At 40.2% G+C, this 21,222-nt stretch overlaps 1 protein-coding gene across 1 annotated transcript in view; it reads right to left on the bottom strand.

Moving 5' to 3' along the window:
- Positions 1-21,222, bottom strand: part of grin2ab (glutamate receptor, ionotropic, N-methyl D-aspartate 2A, b) — a gene marked incomplete at both ends in the record, with an annotated part of 91,265 nt that overhangs the window by 60,062 nt on the left and 9,981 nt on the right. Inside the window, 2 exons of the mRNA XM_079219709.1 lie at positions 8,217-8,375; positions 8,472-8,696. Coding sequence (XP_079075835.1) covers positions 8,217-8,375; positions 8,472-8,696 — 384 coding nt within the window. The remainder of the gene's footprint in view (positions 1-8,216; positions 8,376-8,471; positions 8,697-21,222) is intronic.

Here is a 21,222-nt window from a genome sequence, read left to right as displayed (position 1 = left end):
CTCTATAGTTGGATATGAGTGCCAGCTTACACTGACAGCCAGGTAAATACAATCATTTCCCAAATTGGCCTGGTCTTGATTATTTTACATCCAATAAACTGCTTCATGGGCACGCAGACAGAACAGGCTCTTTGTGCAGGTAAGCTGTGATTTCTCTAGTGCTAGAAAAGGCACCACAGTGGAAACAGCTGTAATGGATTGCGTTGACCCTTCAGACAGGATGTCCACTTTATTAGATGCAAATTAATTTCCCTTAAAGCAATAATGTGTTACAGTGAGATGTGCAGAGTGGGAGCTGGGTGGTGTGATTTTTGCCTGAGAAGCTTCTTTACAGCTTTTTAACATTTTTTTAAGTCGAAGCATTGCTGTTCTCTCATCCTTCAAGACGGTGATCCATTCAGCAGCATTGAAGTAAATGTGAAGCACTTTGTGCATTCTGTCTACATCTACCAGTTTCCCAGAAAAGAAAAACTGGATTTCCCATCGTAGGTCTGAGGGTATGTAGGCACATCTCTTCTTAAAAAGACTGTGTTCTCTTTTATCATCAACATTTCAGTAATAGCTGTTGTACTATGACAATGAAAACCACTTCAGAGATTACGACAAAGATGATTGCAGCAAGTTAAAAGATATGAGTAAAGTGCACTTTGCCAGGGCTCTGCGGCTGCCAACCTAGGGACCAGAAATGAATAAAAGTATTATTTTTCACTTTTTTCTTACTGCTCTTCTTCACTTAGTAGTTTTTGTGGCATTTAGGAGCTCACAGTGGATCGGTCCAGGGAAAAATTTAGTAAGAAAAACATCTTTTTAAAAGCAGGGAGGCGCATAAGCATTTGTTTTACTTCAATGTGTTCAAAAATCTCAAGTTTGAACTTTAATACATCTGTCAGGTGGTAAAGGGCTTTTACTGCTGCTTGGCAAGTAAAGCAAAAATCTTTTCTGCTCTCAAGTACACAACTGTCCTGTACGCAGCATCGGAAAAGGAAGGAACATGAACAGATGAGCTGCGTTATCGATAACGGTTGATGTGAAAACCTACAAAACGTCAACAGACAACTGACTAAAAGAGAGAGAAGCAAAGTGTGCTGAGAAGTAGAGTCAACGCCAAAAGCAGAGGGAACATCACCGACCAAAGATGAAAAGCACGGAACGGCAAGTTAAAAAGGGATGATGAGGCGTGACTGTCTCATAGCCAAAACTGCAGTGAATATCTAAATTGCCTTCCAAAGACGAAAACAACTCCAACACAAGACAACAAGACGAGGAGTGATGAATCTATGAATCTTTTTTTTCCCCTTCTGAATGGCAACCACCACACAGTGCCAAGTGTTACAGCCAAAGTCATAACCAATGAAGAATTAAAGGGTCAGTTCATCCAAAGTCTAAATATACATATTTTGTATTCTTATCTAATTATCAATCTAGATTGTTTTGGTGTGAGTTGCCATGTTTTGGGGAAACAGATGTCCGTCTCCTTCCAGATATAATGGGACTATATAACACTCGGCTTGTGGATATTTTAGGTCTTTTCTGTCACAATTTCTGGGATAAATATGTTGCTGTTGCGTTTTTTATTTAACATCTTAAAACTTGTGTTTTTGTATGAGTTTTCAGGGTTTCTGTTTGAGTGACATCCACTAAAGCTGAATTTGCACTGCCTTGTGAAAGAGTTGCCATATGGAACAGAACAGATATTATGAAAAAAAAGTCTGACATTTTAAGATTCCTTTTCGGTACACTTTTAAAATACATTTTATGTATCGATGCGGCTCATCTTTATATACACATGAGATATTTTTAGCTATAGATCTTACCATCGGAACTGCATTAGCATCAAGTTTAATTTCTGAGAATAAAAAATACTGTAAAAGGAAATATACTCTACATATTTAATTCTCTTTTTGATTCAATTTTATTCCACTTTACTTATGGAACGATGTATAACATTACATAAATTATGCTCTTTGATGTACTGTACCAGCTAGCTGAGCGATAACTTGGCAGATGTTTGCTTCCACTGCAGATGGAGATTTCATTGTGCATTTAGGTTAAGTCAATGTCTGTTCACCAAGTCTATGTGATATTCATGTGCACAGTATAATGCAGGCTGTTTTGAGGGTAATCACCATATGACCCACACTATGGCTGAGTTTTTATATTTATCCTCAGCATATTTTAACCCCCTTAACAGAGGCTCCAACCAAACGGTAGGAGATAAAGTTCACGCCAAGTCGACTATATTTGAAAACAAATCTTTTGCTTTACATATTGGCCCTCGATGCCGACCTATATTGGGCTTTTGGAAAACAATATTGTCCCTGGCCATCGGCTGTGTAGCAGTAAAGTTATTGCTTCCGTTAACTTTCAGTTGCCTGCTTGATCAAATAACGCAAATGTCAATACTGCTTCCTCGACTTACTGTATTGTTTGGCATTTCTTGGCAAGAGACAGCCTCTATCTAATTTACATAATAGTATGTTTTATCTCAGACAAAAAGGTCTCTTCTGGTTGCCTAACAGCTTCCCAGTGACAAGACAACACACTGGGAAGTCACTCGGCAGTAAGTTTTCCTGCACAAAACCTGCTGTGAAAAACGTAACATTATCGCTTACAAATTAAAAATAATAATATTTGAAGCTAAGCTAACCAGCTCTCCCTGAACACACTTGTGTGGAGTCACTTCCACACCCTCAGTGATCATTTCATTAACAAAAACTGTGTTTGTCAGCAACCGTCATTGAACAATAACTGGGATGATGTCAATATGCAATATTGTGGACGAAAGAAATGACAAGATTAAACGTAGAATCTCAAACTACTTTCATTGACTAAAACATTATTACAATAGTTACAGTTTTAAGATAAGACTCAACCAGACATTTAGTTCACAAAAAATGTACAAACAGGATGAGGGTTGACTAAATATGAAACTAACAGGCACATTTGATACAGCACTAAGATTTTAATTACATTTCTTGTAATTTCTGTAATGCAGCCAAGAAAAAAACAGGAAAAGACACTTGATATTACGATATCCAAAGAGCATATCTAGTCTCCTATCACAATATGGATGTAATATTGATGTGAATACCTGTGGTGTAAACGCAGCCAGAGAACCTCCGCAGAGGCACAACAGTACTAAACGCTGTAGTCGGGTTTCATCACCATAGTAACCATATAAACCCAGCTACTTCCTCTTTCCCTCTCTCCTCCCTCCCTCTCTTTCTCTCGCACACAGGCACACAAACCCATCATCTAATCTTGCGTCACAGGGGTTCAAGGCTATAGCAAGATTTCCCAAAGCCTTCTAACAGCCGACTGTTCCTCTCACAAGCCGAGCCGCCGCGGAAAAAACAACCGCGGAGGCGAGAGCGGGTGAAGACTGAGAGACAAAACGAAGAGACAGGCGAGAGGGAGAGGAGGGGGGGTGGCAGGGGAGACGAAGAAAGACGGCAACAGGACAGAGACACGGGGCCGGAGGAGACGAAATTAGAGGTGAAAGTGGGGACGGGCTTATAGAGAGTAAATGACTGCATCTTCTGCAAGTGACAGCAGGTGAGGGGAGCAGGTGGTAAATATTAAAGTGAGAAACTGGGCAAATGGCCCCTACTGATATGGGACATCCCAGACCGGGACACACACACACACACACAGTCACACGTCCACACACACGCGCATGCAAATACACAGACACCCAGGGCAGCAGCATCCCACCAAAGCAGAAAGAACACGCATGTTTAATTCACAACCCTCCATTTCAGCATGTTCGTGCTCTTACGCTACGCACCCTGACCCCCACTCGCACCGGGAAGTATGAGTCAAAAGACGAGAGGAACCAGGTCGACGGGGAATGAGTGAGCGCATACGGGAGGGTGAGGTAAAGCCAACAACATTTCTTATTTCCCAAAGCGGCCCCCTCTGTAATGGAAGTACGACATTCCAAACTAATCCTGTGGCTCTCCTGGGTTTACACACGGCCTCTCTCCACGTCAACTCTGGACCCTAAATGCGTCTCACAGCACACCATCCGACTTCCCGTAGATTATTCCTGACTGCTCCACACTGACATGCATTACAGGGAGCAGAGGAAGGTTGAAAGAGGGGGAGGGAGACAGGAGGAGAGCTTTGAACCTGTTGTGACATCGATCCTTTTTGTTTTCATTTAGGAGAATACAAAAAAAATAATGGGTTTGGCACAACACACAAATGGATGATTCATCGATTTGTTAGGGCCGGTCCTGTTGGGGCGGAATGTCTTTTGGACAGGAGAAGTGAAGTGGAGGCAATAACAAACGCTGGAATGCAAAGAAACAATATTAATGGCAAGGTTCGTCCCCGGCTAGGAGATCGATTTTTCATTTTAAAATCACACACCCAATAAACAAAGCCCACTTATGCCCGTAGGTTATTATTTATACGTTCGTGGTTTCTTTTATTCATTCATTGGTTTATTGCGAACACCATTCACGCGTATGTGTGTTAGTACTGTTAGACATTTGCACACCGAGCTGCTCTTGTTTTCCCCCAAGACTCTTCATGTTAAACATCTGTGGAAGCTGTTTATATGGGGGTCTGGGGTCTAACGCATGATGTCGGCAGTTTGTTGAACAGCAGGCGGCGGATGAGTGGGACTTAATTGCAGCGCAGGACATAAATGATCGCGTAAGGTGGTGATGGTGAGTCTGTATGAGGAGGGAACTTCCCGAAGCCTGAAGGGTTTTTATGTTCATATGTATTACACATACACTGATATTGGTGGACTCAGTCAGGTGGAGAAATGAATAGATAAACTAGTGGATCCCAAAGCAAGGCCTATTGACTGGGAACCAAACCACACAACTAAACAACAACAGCCCGTGTTTGACCTCACTTGAAATGAACACTTTTATCCTCGACTGTAAAGCAGTTAATAATATAGAAATAGTTTCTTGGGGAAAAACAAATTGCAACTGAGCTCAGAAATTCAACTGTGTGTGTAAACTCTGGAAAATCTTGACAAATAAAAACTGTCCTTTTTAAAACCAGAGGAGTCGTTGCAGCGAGTTACTGCTCTCCACAATCTTATTTATTACAGATTTCAGGGATGCCTGTTCTGGTTTATGTGATAGCGTGATGGCTCTGCGGACAGCTATTGATAAAAATGACAAGTGGAGAAAGACTTTACATGAAATGTGACAAATCATGACAGTTAAGTTTGCTTCTTGGCAGCTTAATGCTGCTTTAACACCAAGTATTTCACACTTGCACTGCCCACCTCCACGTACATCCATTATTTTAGAGCACTTGCCTGCCTGCCGAAGTTCTTTTTCTGTATTTTCTTGGCACCCTTCTCTTCTTTCTGTTTTTTGCTCTCCATCTAAAACATCATGTGTAGAGACTGCTCCTGCACAGAGCCAGGATAACCAAGGTAACAAGGGACGAGCAGATAATTTTTTCCACTCCCATACTATAGACTTGATTGCGACACACACTGTGTGTGTGTGTGTGTGTGTGTGTGTGTGTGTGTGTGTGTGTGTGTGTGTGGAGACGGAGAGCACGAGGCTCAGCATGCTCAGGCTGCAAAAAGCACAATACTGTTTGTTAGCCCACAGTAATCAGGCTGAATTGTTACCAGCCCACTGGGATTTCTTTCGATCCTCCAGATTACCACAACGCCACTGACAGCAGGTAAGCAACAGACTCACAGCGAAGCAGTATTAAAAAGACAGATTTTTTTCACATAATAAAAAGTGTTTGTTGGTTATTTTTTGAATTCTATCTATTCACACCATTGCCGTTCACATGTGTACTGTATTCTGAAATGACTGAGAGGAGCTAATAAAGCCGTGAGCAGTGCCAGAGCAGAAGCCGTGTGGTGAGAAGTGTCAGCCTCACCGAGAGTCCTCATCACCTGCATAATGCTCTCGTTTGGCTCTGTCACCAGGGAAGGCGGGAGCGGTACACAGCACGGCATCGGTACAGTGAAACGAGTGATTGATTAATCAATTAGTCAATCAGCGGATAAATAATTGCCACATATTTGATAATCAAGGAATCCGTTGAGTCATTTATTTGCTGGGTTCATCTTTTTTAAATCATTTTAAATTGACTGTCTTTGTGTTTTGGAAAGTGCCAATTTCTTTATGACATTAGATTTAGATTAAGATAGTTTAAGACCACCTTCTCTCAATAAAATGTGTATAATGCAGCCTATGTATAATAATAAAAAAGTGTTTCCTGAAGTGTATTCCCATGTATTATCTTTCCTAAGCAGTTTTCACCAATTTGTAGCAATTTAAAGAAAAAAAAACAATTAGCTGATTAACCCAGAAGAAAATCAACAAATAATGAAAACAATCATTAGTTGCAAGAACTGCAAAACGCAAAGGAATTATTCAAATATGGATCCAGGCGATACAGAGGAGGAAAAACATCAATATCCTCTCACACCTTTCCCCCACATATCTGAACTATGCCCTTCTGGTGCAGATAAATAAGAACGGCAACGGCCACACACATCAGAACTTGAGAGGAAGCACCAATCTACCGACTTTTTCAGTGATTTGCTGACTCACTGAGCCTCCGTACTTGCCTGCCAGTGGGCTGCTGTTGGCCTTAATTTAAACCAGGCAGTCCGAGTTCTTTATTTACAGGATAAGCCTCAGGAATAGTTGCAGGGGGCCGGTTAGTTACACCTGGGAGCTGCCGAGAGTGACCGCACTCTTGTACTTTTGGCCACTGAGAGGTTCAATTACAGCAACAGGGGGTTAAGTGCCTCATTTAATGGCACATCAACGGCAGCGATTGAAGGCAGGAAAAAACACAATTTATATATTCCACCTATCATTATATAACCAGTGGGAGCTTCAAGCCGGTGACCTTCATGTTGCAGCGTCACTCCCCAAAGCTTCGAGCCAACTCTCACTGCCTACCTTTGTCTTTTTTTCTGGTCTTTTCTCTCTCACACACACACACACACACACACACACACACATACTGCATCCCCCATCAACTACTACTTCAAAAGGCTGCCGTATTGCTGCAGTTATTGGTTCCTGTGTTTTGGCTGCATTGCCCTGAGAGACTTAAAAGCTAAAGAACCAGTTGTGTTTTTATCAAAGCTTCTTTAGTCTGTCTGTCAGTTAGCGAGGTGTACAGAGTCAGTAGCAGAGAGAGAATTCAACTGAGAAAGAGATGTACATCCCCAACTTTGCACTAAGCATCACGCCAAAATAAAACAAAAATTAAATCTTGATAGAAATCTTCTCTTTTTTCTTTCACAACTGCAAGTCTATTTTTCTGGCATCCCAGAGAGCTTTAGATGCGATACAGCTACATACAGATGAGGATATTTTGCGGGGCTTTGCATAGCCCAGTTTTTGTCCAAGCTGCGAAATGCATTATTACATATTTAAACAATGCTTGATCATCTGTTGAAATACAAAAAGATGTGCCAGAGAATGCTGAATGTTCTATGCAAAGACTTTTACTGACCTTATGAATACTGTACTTTTAAATGTGCAATATGTAACCTTTAGTTGAGGCTAATTTACATAAAACAGCTTGGAGTGATACCAGCCATCAATCCAGTGCGTTGGCTGTGTTTCTCCTCTATACTTAAACAAAAAAAATAACCCAACGGAGCAGCAGTGATAGCACAAACAAGCTTCCAAAACCTCCTAGTGTGTCATTTTCTAATCTACAACATGCTGACATCAACATCCTCGGACATTTATATATAAATCGTAAGTGAACCACGTCAGATCTTGGTTCAAACAACCTCGAAATATCCATTCGACATCCATTTGAAAGAGCTAAAAGTAACTTGCGGGTAGAAAGATGTAACATTCATCAAAAGCTGCGTTTTCACGTGACATCATCATTACATTCAGATTCCTGCCAGCTGAGGACAGAGTATGCACCACATAAAATATATACAATATATATTGTGTGATTTATGGAGCATTTCATTTTTCATGCCGTAGCCCTGTGGATTATGTTGAATTGTGAGCTGCATGTCAGGTCATGTGACTTTTTAAATACCAAGTCTGTAAATTGAATAAGTGTCTGAGCTAACTGCTAACGTAGGTGTCGGTTGAAAAGCTTTATCAACATTTAAGTGGCTGAGATAAGGGATTACAACCCCCTAATCTCCAAAACACAAACACTGTGTATCCCCAAAAGAAACGCAGGCGTACGTTTTGTGTTTGTGCTTTTATGCGACTCATGTCACTCACCTTGTCAGCCATAATCATAGAGGAGCCTCCGTGGACTCCTAGGATTGGAAGTTGCGTCTGAACGGAGAGGAAGTCAAGGATCTGGGCGATGGCCTCCTGATCAGTGCCATCGGCGAACACGAGGCCATGGAGACGAGAGCGCGACAGAAGCTCACACACCTTGGAGACACGGGGAAACAAAAGAGACCGTGTGTGTGTTTTATCGGCCGTGTGTGTAAGTGTGTACTATTGGTGAGTGTGCGCAGCCTTTCTCACCTGTGTAATCACAGACTTTGGGTCCGTCTGGTTGATCCTCAGTGTTACCACGGAGACGTCAAGGGCATCGTCAGGGCGCCGAGCTGGGCGGAGGTCCTGATCGGAAATGTGGCGCGTCTGGCCCATGATCACGCCCACACTGAGACCTGGAGGCTTCTGGGACGCCGCAGGCACCATCATCTGGGAGAGTAGGAGCAACATCCAGCCCACTACACCCATCATACCCTGTGAACCACAAACAAACACCAAACATTTACCAATAAAAAAAGAAAATGTGACAAATTGTCAATCCTGGCTTTTTGTCACAAAGCTCATATATTAACCCTAGAACACTAACGCCGGGTGATTTTCACCCGAGCAATTGTTGTTGCGTTATTTTCATTGTGTTGCTTTTGTCTGAGTTGCGTGGGTCTTTCTGTAGCTTCATGCTGCTCACAGACGTTAGTGAAGGTGTCTTCCTGCTCCGACCGCTGATTTTCACCCGACGTTAGTGAAAGTGTGACTATTTTTCCCGGATGGGTTTTAACGTTGACTTTTAACATTAATTAACAATAATCACATGTCCCAGGAACATGTGGACCAAATAACAAGTTTATAGCTCCTTTATTTATATTTTTAATCATGTTTTATTGACGATTCCCTAATTTTTCACCGGATTTTTAGCCTTTTTTCAGGGTCTCCCTGTGATACCTGTTTATCGTTTTATGAGAACTTCTATAGGGTAAAATAAAAGAAGAGTATTTAAACTTGCCTTGTATTGTTGTATTTGAATATATTTGGATGAGAAGTATATTTTATCAAGTACATTATATCGGGTGAAATTCACCCGACGTTAGTGATGGTGTTACTATTTTTAATGTTAGTGTTTTAGGGTTAAGGCCATAACAACATGTCTGTACTTTGACAGGTTTCTGTCACAGGTACAGGTGAGACATACTCAGGAGGGTTGGTGGTTCCTGTGCACATGTCAGAGTGACCTTTTCGACTACACCTTGAATAAGGAAGGTAGCGCCGTAGTAGCACTTTAGTAGCCCTTAGATGGCACTTACTGATAGCACTTTGTAGTTTAACTTTATTGAAATTGTACTTTCTTGATTCTTGTTGTTCTGAGTTTGTACTCATGGTGGAATTGCACTTATTATAAGTCGCTTTGGATAAAAGCGTCAGCTAAATGAAATGTAATGTAATGACCTTGAGCAAGACACTTGAACCCCACATTGCTGCCATCGTTGACTTTTGCCATGTTGTCAGGCGTTTGTATGTTTGCAAACTATCATGGTAAAAGAATATTGTCCTTATTTCATTATCTGCTTCAATCTGATAAAAAAATATGAATCTTGCATAACCGGCATTGAAGGTGTTTACATGGTAACAGTCTCTTCTCAGGACTTTCTAACCCTCCTGTGTGTGTTTACACAGAGGGGATGATGACAAATCAGTGCATGCATAATGATAAAAAAAGAGAGCGTTGTTATGCATAAACATAAACTGAAACACCTTATCATGTTCATTTATCTAAAATCAATTTCTTTTCTAATATTTCCTATTTCTGTGTGTATTTCATGCTGGTATTTTCCGTCCTACAAGACAAGAAAGAACTCCCACTTCTTGCTATCTTTGTCTGCTTAAAAAGAGGTTGAGTCACACCTTGTGAAACGAGTTAAATATCGACTTTGCCGTGTTGTGGACAGAATATATTTTGGATCATCAGGATATAAGAGTCTTCTGTATTCAGAACATGCCTTCACAAAGGCAGTAAATGCTGTAAAATGACCCGCCGGGTTTCTCAAAGGTACCTGGTATTTATCTTTAATAAAAACAGTGTGACTCAAATATGTGGCCTGAATGTAATTATTAGTGTGAGTCTCAAGTGCAAGATTACATTGTAGGCACAAACGGGGGGCGGGGAGTCTACTGTCCTCTTTCTGTCCTCCACTATTCAAAAAATCACTTAATTCAGTTTCAAAATGTGCAACCATTAGAAAAGCGGGGTTAAACCTAACTTTATTTTTTCCGCTAAAGCGCTAATCTGGCTTCATGAGACGCCCTAAATCTCTCTTCCACTGTCTGCCTTTATTTGAACATAATCTATGCCTGTGGGCAATGTTCAAAGTAAAGTGCCAGCTATTAATGGATAAAATAACCCTGAAATAAATGTAATCTGATTTACCCCAGTCATTGGGGTATGAGGGAAAACATTCCAAATCGCTGAAGGCACTCAAACGTCTCCATCAATCAATAACATTTACCGAGATGAAAAATAACATTTCTTTCAACTGTATATCCTAACCAAATTCCAGTCGGATGCAGAGGACTTCAAGCTCCCGTTCCCACTTTGGCTTACTCCGCATTACCTTTTCCCTGTACTGTGAGCAGATCTAAGAGAGGCAGATGAGTAGAGGAAATGCAGTGTGAAACGCCTCGGGCTGAATGAGAGCTAATGAAACCATGATGTGAATGCTACGTAGCATCTCAGCCAATCTTTTACACCACCACAGTCCAGCAGCGCTGGAAAACACCCCGGGAGGAAACGTCACGTCCACAGAAGCAACCCACTGTTTCTGTATCTCTTCATCCTTGCTTTTTCTTCCGTTTTCTAACTTTGCACCCACGTATGCTCATCATCTATATTTATTCATATTCTCGAAATATATATATATATATTTTCTTCTCTAATTCTGCCAATCTGTCTTTCCGACTGGGTTAGTGTGTATATCTGATCCATGTCATCTCACACCCGGTCTAATCAGGCCAGTTAGTCAAGTCAGTACTTTCCCAGCTTGCTCTCTCTGCCCTGGTGCCCACAGACTAGCCTGCAGCTCCTGCAGCACTTAGCATACGCCGCTAAATCACACACCGCTACACTCCTGTCCTAGGAAATTAGCGTCAGCTCCAACCAATGGGACAGGATTACACTAACTTTCCCTGGAGTTAGCGTCAGAGCTAACGTTACTACGAGCCAACATAGTCAACACACAGAAGATGTAAAACTTTGGGTCCCCCTCTGTCTTTTAGGATTTGCATTTGTGCTTAAAATCGCATCCGCTGACTCCTGTGATAAGCTTCCAAAAGAGATGTCTTAACGGGTAACTGTTTCCCTCTGTGTTAGCATTTATGCTAATTTTTCCACAAAACTGGAAAATGCAAGATCTTAATAATGTAACATTCAGTGGCATAATTCTCTAGTATCCTGCCAACACTAAAGGCTGTTCACTCTTTTAATGGTCGAGTAGTATCCGCTTGCTGATTTACTGCGGTAAAACATAGGGAGCTTTTGTTTGTGCTCATCAAAACATGTTTCCTAAATTGTACAAATGTGCCTCTAAGCAGTAAATTAGGCTTGTCTAAAAATGTTTTTATTTCCGCAGCTAAAGTTAAATCTAGATTTGTGAAAATGATGTCTGTGTCAAAGCTGGAAACAACACACCCTGTGCTCAAAAGGGAGCTGGCATTAAGAGGCCCTCAAGCTGCTTCAGTGACAATGAATCAGACGACGTCTTTGTGCACAGTGCAACATAACCCTGAGTGATTTTCCTTGGATATAAGCACATTTTTTGGTTCAGCAATGCTAGCCCTAACTCCTATTAAATAAAGCTCATGTGGGTGTAATTGCTTAAATCTATCAGTCCACAATTTCATTCCTTCATTCATTGCCAATGAAGCAGCTTTACACAGCGTCTCTAGATGACAACACAAATTAGGCTCGCGGTTATGTGGGCCTTGTTTCCCCAAATTATCTTAAAGAGATACTCCACCCGAAATATGTCTTGAGTAGCAAACACTCAAACGTTGTGGGACAAAACTGGGGCTGTACAGGTTTGTAGTTTTCTCATGAACAACAAAATGAATGCAAACTCATTTTCACTGTGGACTAAAATGCATCAAAATGTCCACTGAAACGTGTCAAACTTCTGCTTCCGCTACAACTTTCCACTGTCCACTCTCATATTAAACACGTTCCTGTCACTCGTTTCCCAAGATGGTGGCTACATGTAAATATCTATTTGCGTGGAGTATCGATTCAAGGCTACAATTGTTACTTCCATCATACGAAGCCTTTTATGTTCATGAAGCGTTCCCAAAAAGTACCTTCATTTGTGACGACCATGTGTGGCCAATCGGATACTTTTTTGTTTAGCAGCACTGTTGTTTCATATACATTTCATCTCGTTGTTTACTCTAATCTGCTTCTTTCCCCAGTAATGGTCTCTGTAAGTGTTCAGTGCAATGTGCAAGCTCAACATTGAATTACATAATTGGCTCTTTGAATGCCGGTGGAGCCATTAAATGCAAAAACAGCAAAACAAAAACATTGGCCAGCATTAAATGAGCTTCTGGAGAGGGATCAACTGAAGTGAAAATGTGATCTTATACCCACTATTTAGTCGGTAAAAACGTCAGGTCTTTGTATTGTTCATCTTTTGATGCCCTTCATCATCTGATCACATTGCGGTGATGGTGACGTTGTGTCGTTGAGCCTAACGTTTTGCCCAGAGAGCACATAGAAGTCCACACTCCTAAATCTAGTTCATTTATATTTGCTTTATTGTGAGTTTCTTGAGCGAGAGAAAGTATCAAACTTTAACATTCATGTTTTACTCACAAACTTATGCCAATTATGCCAAATTATGCGAATTATGAGATAACAGTTGGGCGTAATCTCTTTAGTCTCAAGGCTGAAAAATATGTCATATGATAATGTATTTTGTGTGCTGTGGCACAGCTGCCAAAGATGCCAAAAATGATGACTTGCTACCCCGTTTCTACCAGAATTTCTCCTCCTAGTGGTCGAAATGCATTTTTCTCATCATCAAATGTTGTTGTTTTTTCAATCTGGTTTGTTAATATCCATACAACCCAGTTCCAAACAAAAAAAAGTGTCTGGGCCAGATTTATGTACATATTTCTGCTCTCAATCTACATTAAATTACCGTCTGATTTAGTAAAGCAGTCGCTAATTATCAGAAACTGGGACTGTCTTTTAGGTGCATTCTGCATGTAAACGAGATCTCCAAAGATGCTGTTCAGCGGTGAAATGGGGATACGATGGGGTAATAAACAATTAAATAAATCAAGCCAAGAATTAAATGAAATGTTAAGTTTCCAAATCATTAACTTCTTTGAATAAACTTTAGCTGAGAAAACAAGTTGGGTAGCTATTGCTATAAAATGATCTTGTGTATTAAAAATCAATGCAGTAGAAGTAAAGATGCAATGTGTAATATGACCAGAATGTTTGTTCAAAAGATTAAGAAATAAACTCACATCAAGAGAATGTGAAGAAATTTCAGTTCTGACATTATGTCAAAGACGTCTATGTATTGTTTTACAGATTTATCTACTGGTATGAGCCCCAGTCGGTCCTGTCTTGTCTTGTCATACCACCGGCACCTCGAGAGGAGATAGTGAGTCACTAGTGTCCAGTCTGCTCCAGTCCAACATTAACGAAGCGAGAAGTTCAGCTGCCCCGAGGGCTTGTCCATCACACCGAAGGTACAGGGTCCTTGTACCTTCTGATAGTTGATGTGTAGACATAGAGTTGAAATTCATTATCACATGTAAAATGTCTTTAAAAAATACATGCCAGCACAACTACATGTCAAGTGTGCAATCACCCCAATGCATTAGCTAAGAGGATGCTCGAGTTTAGGTTCAGGTTATACGACCACACCTCTTCACCCTCTTTGGTGCAATATAGTGTTTCTTCATAACTGAAATACTTTTCTTTCTAAGAAGCTCCCACTCTCATTTCTAAATAATTCACTGTAGCTCTCCTACACATATTTCTGCTGTCATGGTGATTTCTGCAGAATGCAGGATTAGTAATTTTCATCTCTCCCACCACACCTTTAATATACAATTTCAAAGCTGCTACTGTATTGCAGAGGCAAAACATAGTGGGTGAGCCTTAATAAATGTAACAGAATGTGCAGTCAGCCATTTTTATCAAATCTCCCCATGTTATGTGTGCAATGCTCCTTTAAATGCTAAATGCATTTGCATGAATAAGAGAGGCACACTTCACTGATTGCACACAAGCTATGTCTCAGATGACAGGAAAGCCGCGCTTCCAGGCCGGTGCATCTGTTTGATAAATAAAATGCACATTCCGGTTTTGTATTGACTGACTTTGCCAATGTTGTCAAGTTACATTGTTTAGCAGTCTTGTCCTAAGTCGCTAGTAGCCAGAGCGTGATGCGTGTTTGACTCTCATGCAAACGCATGATCTGTCAGATATATATATATATATATACCATGTGTAAAATATACAATCGATAAATTATGTTTTTTTCCCCTTTGATGTAATGTTTTAAATGATTATTTGTTTGTTTTTTCAGATACATTTATTGATTGCCAATAAATGAGCCAGAGTTTAGGGTCTAGCGTTAAGAAAAAGGGAAAAAAGGGAAGTTGAGGAAGAAGAACGATTCGCTTTCCCAACTCTCTTTTTAGAGAAGAGCAATTCATCCTCATGTTTGTTGCGAAAGATACATAATGTGCAAAAGTTAAAAGAAGAGTGGGCCACCCACCTATATTGTTTCTTAGTTTTATTTGGCTGCAATAGTACTGCGAGAAGCTAGCCAAGCTTGTCACATTACCAGCAGTCTGTGCTAAGTTATGTCTCAGTTGGGTAAAAAAAAAATTAAAACACATTGCAGATGGTGGTGTGACGTCTTCAAGCACATATTGGAAATGTTTTAAAAGGTGTGGAATACTTGGAGAAAAGAAAGCCGTTTGCTTGCTTCCTGTGTATTTTTCTTTTCTTTTTAAAAAACGTTGCCAGTAGTTTTCCCAAATTGGTTTGATTGGCAGCAAATGTCTTGAATCATTTCATCAAAGTTTACTTAGCTCTTGTTTACTAACAGAAATGAATAGTGCAGTGGCATATGTGTCACTGAGACGAGTCGGTGATGTTGTATGCATGTAATAGTGGTGGCTGCCTGTGGTAAGCATGTCAGGTGTGGTCTGGAGAAGGTAAACAGGTAAAACACAACATCTCCATTCATCAAGCACCAATATGTGCAATCAACCTCAGAGGAGCGGACATGTAGGGCTTTTTGATACATTTCTAAAGGCTTTACAATAGTCTCATTGATATAGTCACAAATCAAACCTTTAAAGGAAATACATGACTGTAAAGAGGAAACTTTTCTTCCCTAAAAAATCGAATTATGGGATTTTTTTAACCCATGTACATGTTTAGGATTTGTGATAAGTGTATTTTTTCCAGATTTACTCAATAACATTTTGACCAGCAGTATCAACCTGTGGAGTGCCACAAAGCAGTGTCCTAAACTCACTACTTTTTCATTCACTAGTATTCATTATATGAAATTGGCCTGCTCGTGTTCTATGTACTCGTAGGCAGATGATTACACTTTCATGGAGGTGATGTAAAAATAATCTGATCACAGCTGGATCAGCTGTTAATCAGCTTTAACAGATGTAGAGACTCGACTGAGTTTGTGTCAGTTATCATCACTGTCAAAGCAGCAGTGTTTCACTCTGCAGCCCGTTACCTGTTTAACAACCTGCATAATGTATATATACTGTGTACTGAATCCTACAGGAAGAATATGTTTGTATTATTTATTCATTATTTGTGGCTGTATTTATTGATATTCTGATTGAAAAATACTTATTTAACAACCCAGAATATTATCATGGTGTCTTTTGAACACTGGCAAGAATTAATTAGGCTAGATGTTTCGGGGGAAATTAAAATGATGTAACTCATCACAGTGATTGCACGAGAACAATCAGACTCAAGTGGCTGAATGAAAATGATGATAATGTAAAAAGTGTCTCTCCCCTGCTCTCTCTGACTTCAAATGTATTCCAAATAAAAGCTATTAAGGGAAATAACAGTTCAAAGAAAAGAAAATCTTTCTAATAAATGAAGTTGTTTATGGTCCTTTTGTTGTTCAGACCTCAATTAACATATTTTAACCAGATGAGGAATCGGAAAACAAATCAAATACAAAACGTGATATGTCCTCACTCCGGTATGAAATCAGCTGCGTCTAATCAATAACTGATATCCACAGAGGATAAAGACTCGTTAAAAGACTTCCGGGAAGGCTGCTCTTGTGTATCCTCGCTTCTCAGAGCTGAAATAAGAGCTTTGGGACAGCCGCCAAGATGGCGGCGCAGAACAACTTCTGGTTTAAAGCGAGGAGCAAGGAGCGAGGAAATGACAAATAAGAGACTCGGGATGAACCCCTTAGTGTTTCTTGAGTTTCCCTCTCCCCTGTGTTTTGCAGCACCCGTCTGTCTGTCTCTCCTTGTCTTTGTGTGGGCGTGGTTTTCCTGGCTGTCCCAGCTCTGCTCCTCAAACACACCTGCCTGCAATCAGCTCGTCACCTCTCCTGGCTCCCTGCTCTGCACACACCTGCCAGCAATCTACTCATCAACTCCACAGAATATCAACTCCGGCTTTCCTCCCAGTTTCTTGCCAGATTGTTGTCTCAGTAGTTCCCGTGGTTTCTGTGAGTACAATTCCCTGTGGGTTTTTTTTTTGGGGGGGGGGGTTGTGATTAACTGTTGTTTCCTTGTGTCCCAGGATCATTTGCCTCCCTGCCTACTTGCCTGCCAATGCCACTCACCAGTCCACTTCTCTTATCTGTGGTCTCACAATAAAGCCTCTTCAACTTCCCCTGTCGCTTGTCTGTCCTGCCTTTGGGTCTGCCACATTGGCCATAACAACTAGGATGTTTAGAGATTCAAAAAGGTATGGCTTGTTTCCATTGATGGTTGTTTTCCTCCAGTTGGAGTGACCAATGAGAGCTTTGTAGGCAGGATTTAAGAATGAAGATATCATCTTTCTACATAGCTGGCTACCGAGCTACAATCGTGGAAACTTAACACAGAAAACTAGTGTTGCAAGTCAACTTAGAAATGGCTCTTGTATCACTATATGTTTGTCGACTGCAAATAACGCTGGCGGGACCACCAGTGTTGGGAAATGTGCCTAAAAAAGCACATTGAAAAATTTATGTTTTTGTTATGCAAAAAAAAGTACAGTAATGTCTGTACTTTAATTTACTCAAATGTGCCTTTTTAAACCACTCCGCCACACCCACGTCCCATCTTTTGTATGAACATGTGTAGAACAAGCCCTGCAATGTGGATGGATTTATGGATCCAGTGTTTCGACTATGCTGTTAATCCCCCCAAAAAACATAAAACGCAACCTTCAAGTAGCACAAACCATCTGGTTAGAGGCTTAAAGCTGTCGTCATGTTGGCAGGTGTCAGTAATTACAGCTTCACAGGCTTCAAGAGAAGGACCTAGCACGTCATATTTAATTAAACATAGGATTTTGGATGATAGTGATCCCAGCTAATTATTTTAGGAAAGAATGTAAAGACTTTGATGAAATTTTGATTACATGTTCTGGAATCTTGTACTATGGCATACAAATGTTTGTCAATGGTCAATTTTTGTTTGTAATTATTTGTGTCCCTTTTCTTAATGTCAGACATTAAATGCCAGTTATCATCACGAGGGGAGACGCCCCAGGTGAATAGGGTAATTTAATTAATAGATACCAGCATGACATTTCCCCAGGTAACTATTTCTAATATACATCTTCTAAAAAATGTAAATTAAGCAATCTTATTACCGTAAAAGTCTGGTTACAAGCCGCTACTACTTTCGGTGAGTGTGCCCGCTAGTTACCCGCTGTAGCCAGCTAGAGCTGCTGCTAGCTCTCCGCTAGCTCTCGCTAGTTCCCCGACAACCACCGAAGGTAGCGGTACCAGCCCGGATTCAACGCCCGACTCGGGCAGAGGGGACGTGAGCAGTAGCAGCAGCGGGGAGCTAGCAGCAGTGCTAGCTTGCTACAGTGGGGACAACACCGAAGGTACTAGCGGCTTGTAACCCGGCTTTTACGGTATATATGTACTAAAGTGGATAAACAAATCTAAAAATTGGATAAAGCTGGCTTCAAAATGATTGTTTCTTTTTGTTAACAGAGGTATTTGTATCCCATACGTCAAACAATACTGTTAACAGCCATGCAACATAAATTAAAACATTTTACCATGTTTGTAAGAATAAAAAGTTCTCTAAATCTGGCATTGAATGATATATGAACAAACTGAAAAATATGAAAAAAACAAAGGAATAAAACTGGAGGGTTTGGTGTATGTAAAGTGCTACTGAAGTGGAGATTTCTGGTTCAGAGTCTGAGAAATAAATATGAATATATATGACAAAGGTTGTCAATAAACCAAACCAAATACCGAAACACTTGTGCCCTTGCACCTCTACTACAGTTACAACAAAATAAAATAAGAAATTGGTTTAATTTCAAAGCAGTTTCAGTGCACCCTCTCTGAACATTTTTAACACAGGTGCACTTTCAAATCATATACTTAAATGTGCTTTTCCTGACCTGGGAGCAGCAAGGTTTATATCTGCCAGAGATTGCTGTTCATTTACCAACGCACAGTGTGCCTCATTATCCACCCACCCAGGCAGGGTATTGTAAAACACAGAGGTTAGTTGTCTTTAATTCGCCAGAGGAAGATGATGGAAAGGTCTTGTTTGAAATATCATTTTTTTTCAAGTTCCAAGCGCCCCGAGCTTGTCCTCAATAAAAAAGGCCTTCCTGCTACACATAGTCTTTTAACAGCCTAACAGCCTTTTTCCACATCAAAATTTCAGCAATGGGGAAAAATGTTTGGGGGACACTTCTGGTCAAATCCTTTTTCTTTTTTTCTGCATGCTTGTGGTACGTGTGGAACCAGGGGAAGAAATGTCCACGAGAGTTCTGTCATTCATATTTCATTGGTAATAAATATGAACAAACAAGGACAATGCCAAACAGAAAGGACACACACTCCGTCATTCATCAGGGGACTGCATTGTGCATTCTGTGTTTGTCTGAATGTCTTTTGCTGTGTGTCTGTGTTTGATTTTGAGGCTATTGTTTATGTTGTTATGCAGCAAGACGTGAAGCCAGAGAAAGGCAGAGCCCCTGCGGAGGAAACTAAAAGGCAAAAAGGTGAGGGTTGTCGCGAGAAACGGGAAGAAAGGGCTTGAAAATGAAGTTATTGTAAAGCCGTGCCAAGGTGAGGACGTGTACAGTCATTCAGGCAGGACAGATCTGACCTTGGAAAGATGGAGCGAGGCCATATTGTGAGGTGTAGTTTGATAAGCTCCATTAGATTTTAAATTATAATTGCACATAACTCTATTTAGCATGTGAACATTTTAATGTATAATAATGATTTAACCTAACAAATGTCCCAGTTAAAGAGCTTGCCTTGGCAAAGTACATGATTATAATCAATCAGATAGCAAGTCAGAGCAATATTTGTACATGTCAGGAGGATTTATTTGATAATGTGATAAACTTATCTGAATTAAAAACTGCACATTTTAAGTGTAGCTGACTCAAAACGGTACAAACAGCAGGGTTACAGGAACATAGCACAGTGAGATGAGCTAAGACTGGGCCGTCCTTATAAATATACGATGGGATTTTTTTTCTAGTTCTCAATTATTCAAAAGACCTGAAACATTAAAATGACACATGACTGTAGTAGACAATCATTGGTAAGCCTTGTTAGACGACCTCATGTAATGATGGAATAATGTCTCCTTTTAATCTTTTAATTTTTAACCAAAAACTGAGTTTGTACTCATTTTAATGCATGACAAGTGCATCGCTCTCTCCAACTATCTATTATTGATGAAAGGGAAGACATGTATTAATCCACCAAATTTCTTCTAAAGACTACACATTGCTACAATTGAGGAAATAAAAGTACTGATGTTACATTTTTACTTTTATTTTGAGCCAGAAAAGTGTAGAATGACAAACTAAAAACTGTGTGAAGTAATAAGGAACATTTGAGCTGGTCCTGTTTTTAATCTGACGTCATCTGTGGAAGATCTGGTCTTGTAGTCATAGATGTATTCAAAAATTAGGTTTTTTTTAACCTTTTCATGAAGAAACATTGCCCGTGTCGCATGTTCTTTTCCCTTTCATGTTTTTCTGCTGACATGCACATTATCTCGTAGATGTGCTGCCAATTTTACATGTCGGTCGTGTGTTTGAAAAAGCGCCAGAATCTCTTTTCTGTACAAGTCCCGACGGCAATCTTACTAAAAGGGACATATTAACAAAGCCGACAGCAGCAGAAGGTTAAATACACGTCATATTCTTAGTTTCTATCACTTAGTTATCATCCGTTATGCGCAAAGAAAACATGATATTGAATAAACTAATAATATTGTGAATGAGACCATTTTAAACTGGAGGAGAATATGTTAGATCAGTCTTAAGTTTGCCCCTTCTTTGCTAATAAATACAATTATTTGCTATGTATATATATTTTTTATACATGGCAATATTCTGCTCATTGATATTCATTACTGCCCACAAAACGGCACCATTGTAGTTGACAGTAAACAAATATCTATTATCTAGAGCAGTGATTCTCAAAGTGGGGTATGGGGACCCTCAGGGGGCCGTGGCACTCTGTCAGGGGGCCGCTAAATATTATGCTATTAATCATGAAATTCTACTGCATCATTAAAAAGTAGATGGGAACCATTTGTGCCATTTACTCGTCTAGACGTTAGTTTGGGTCCAATATAAACTCTGACACACAGCAATACGTTCATTATTTATTGAGTTGAAACACTCTAGATTGGAAAGACGACATTTTTTAACTTATTACGACTATGCCAGTCTTGCTATTGTTCATTTTCTGAAAGCTTTTCAGATCAATTTCTT

The sequence above is a fragment of the Taurulus bubalis genome (assembly GCF_910589615.1).
Source record: "Taurulus bubalis genome assembly, chromosome: 6".
Taxonomy (NCBI): Eukaryota; Metazoa; Chordata; class Actinopteri; order Perciformes; family Cottidae; genus Taurulus; species Taurulus bubalis.
This window is presented reverse-complemented; position numbering and strand designations above follow the sequence as displayed.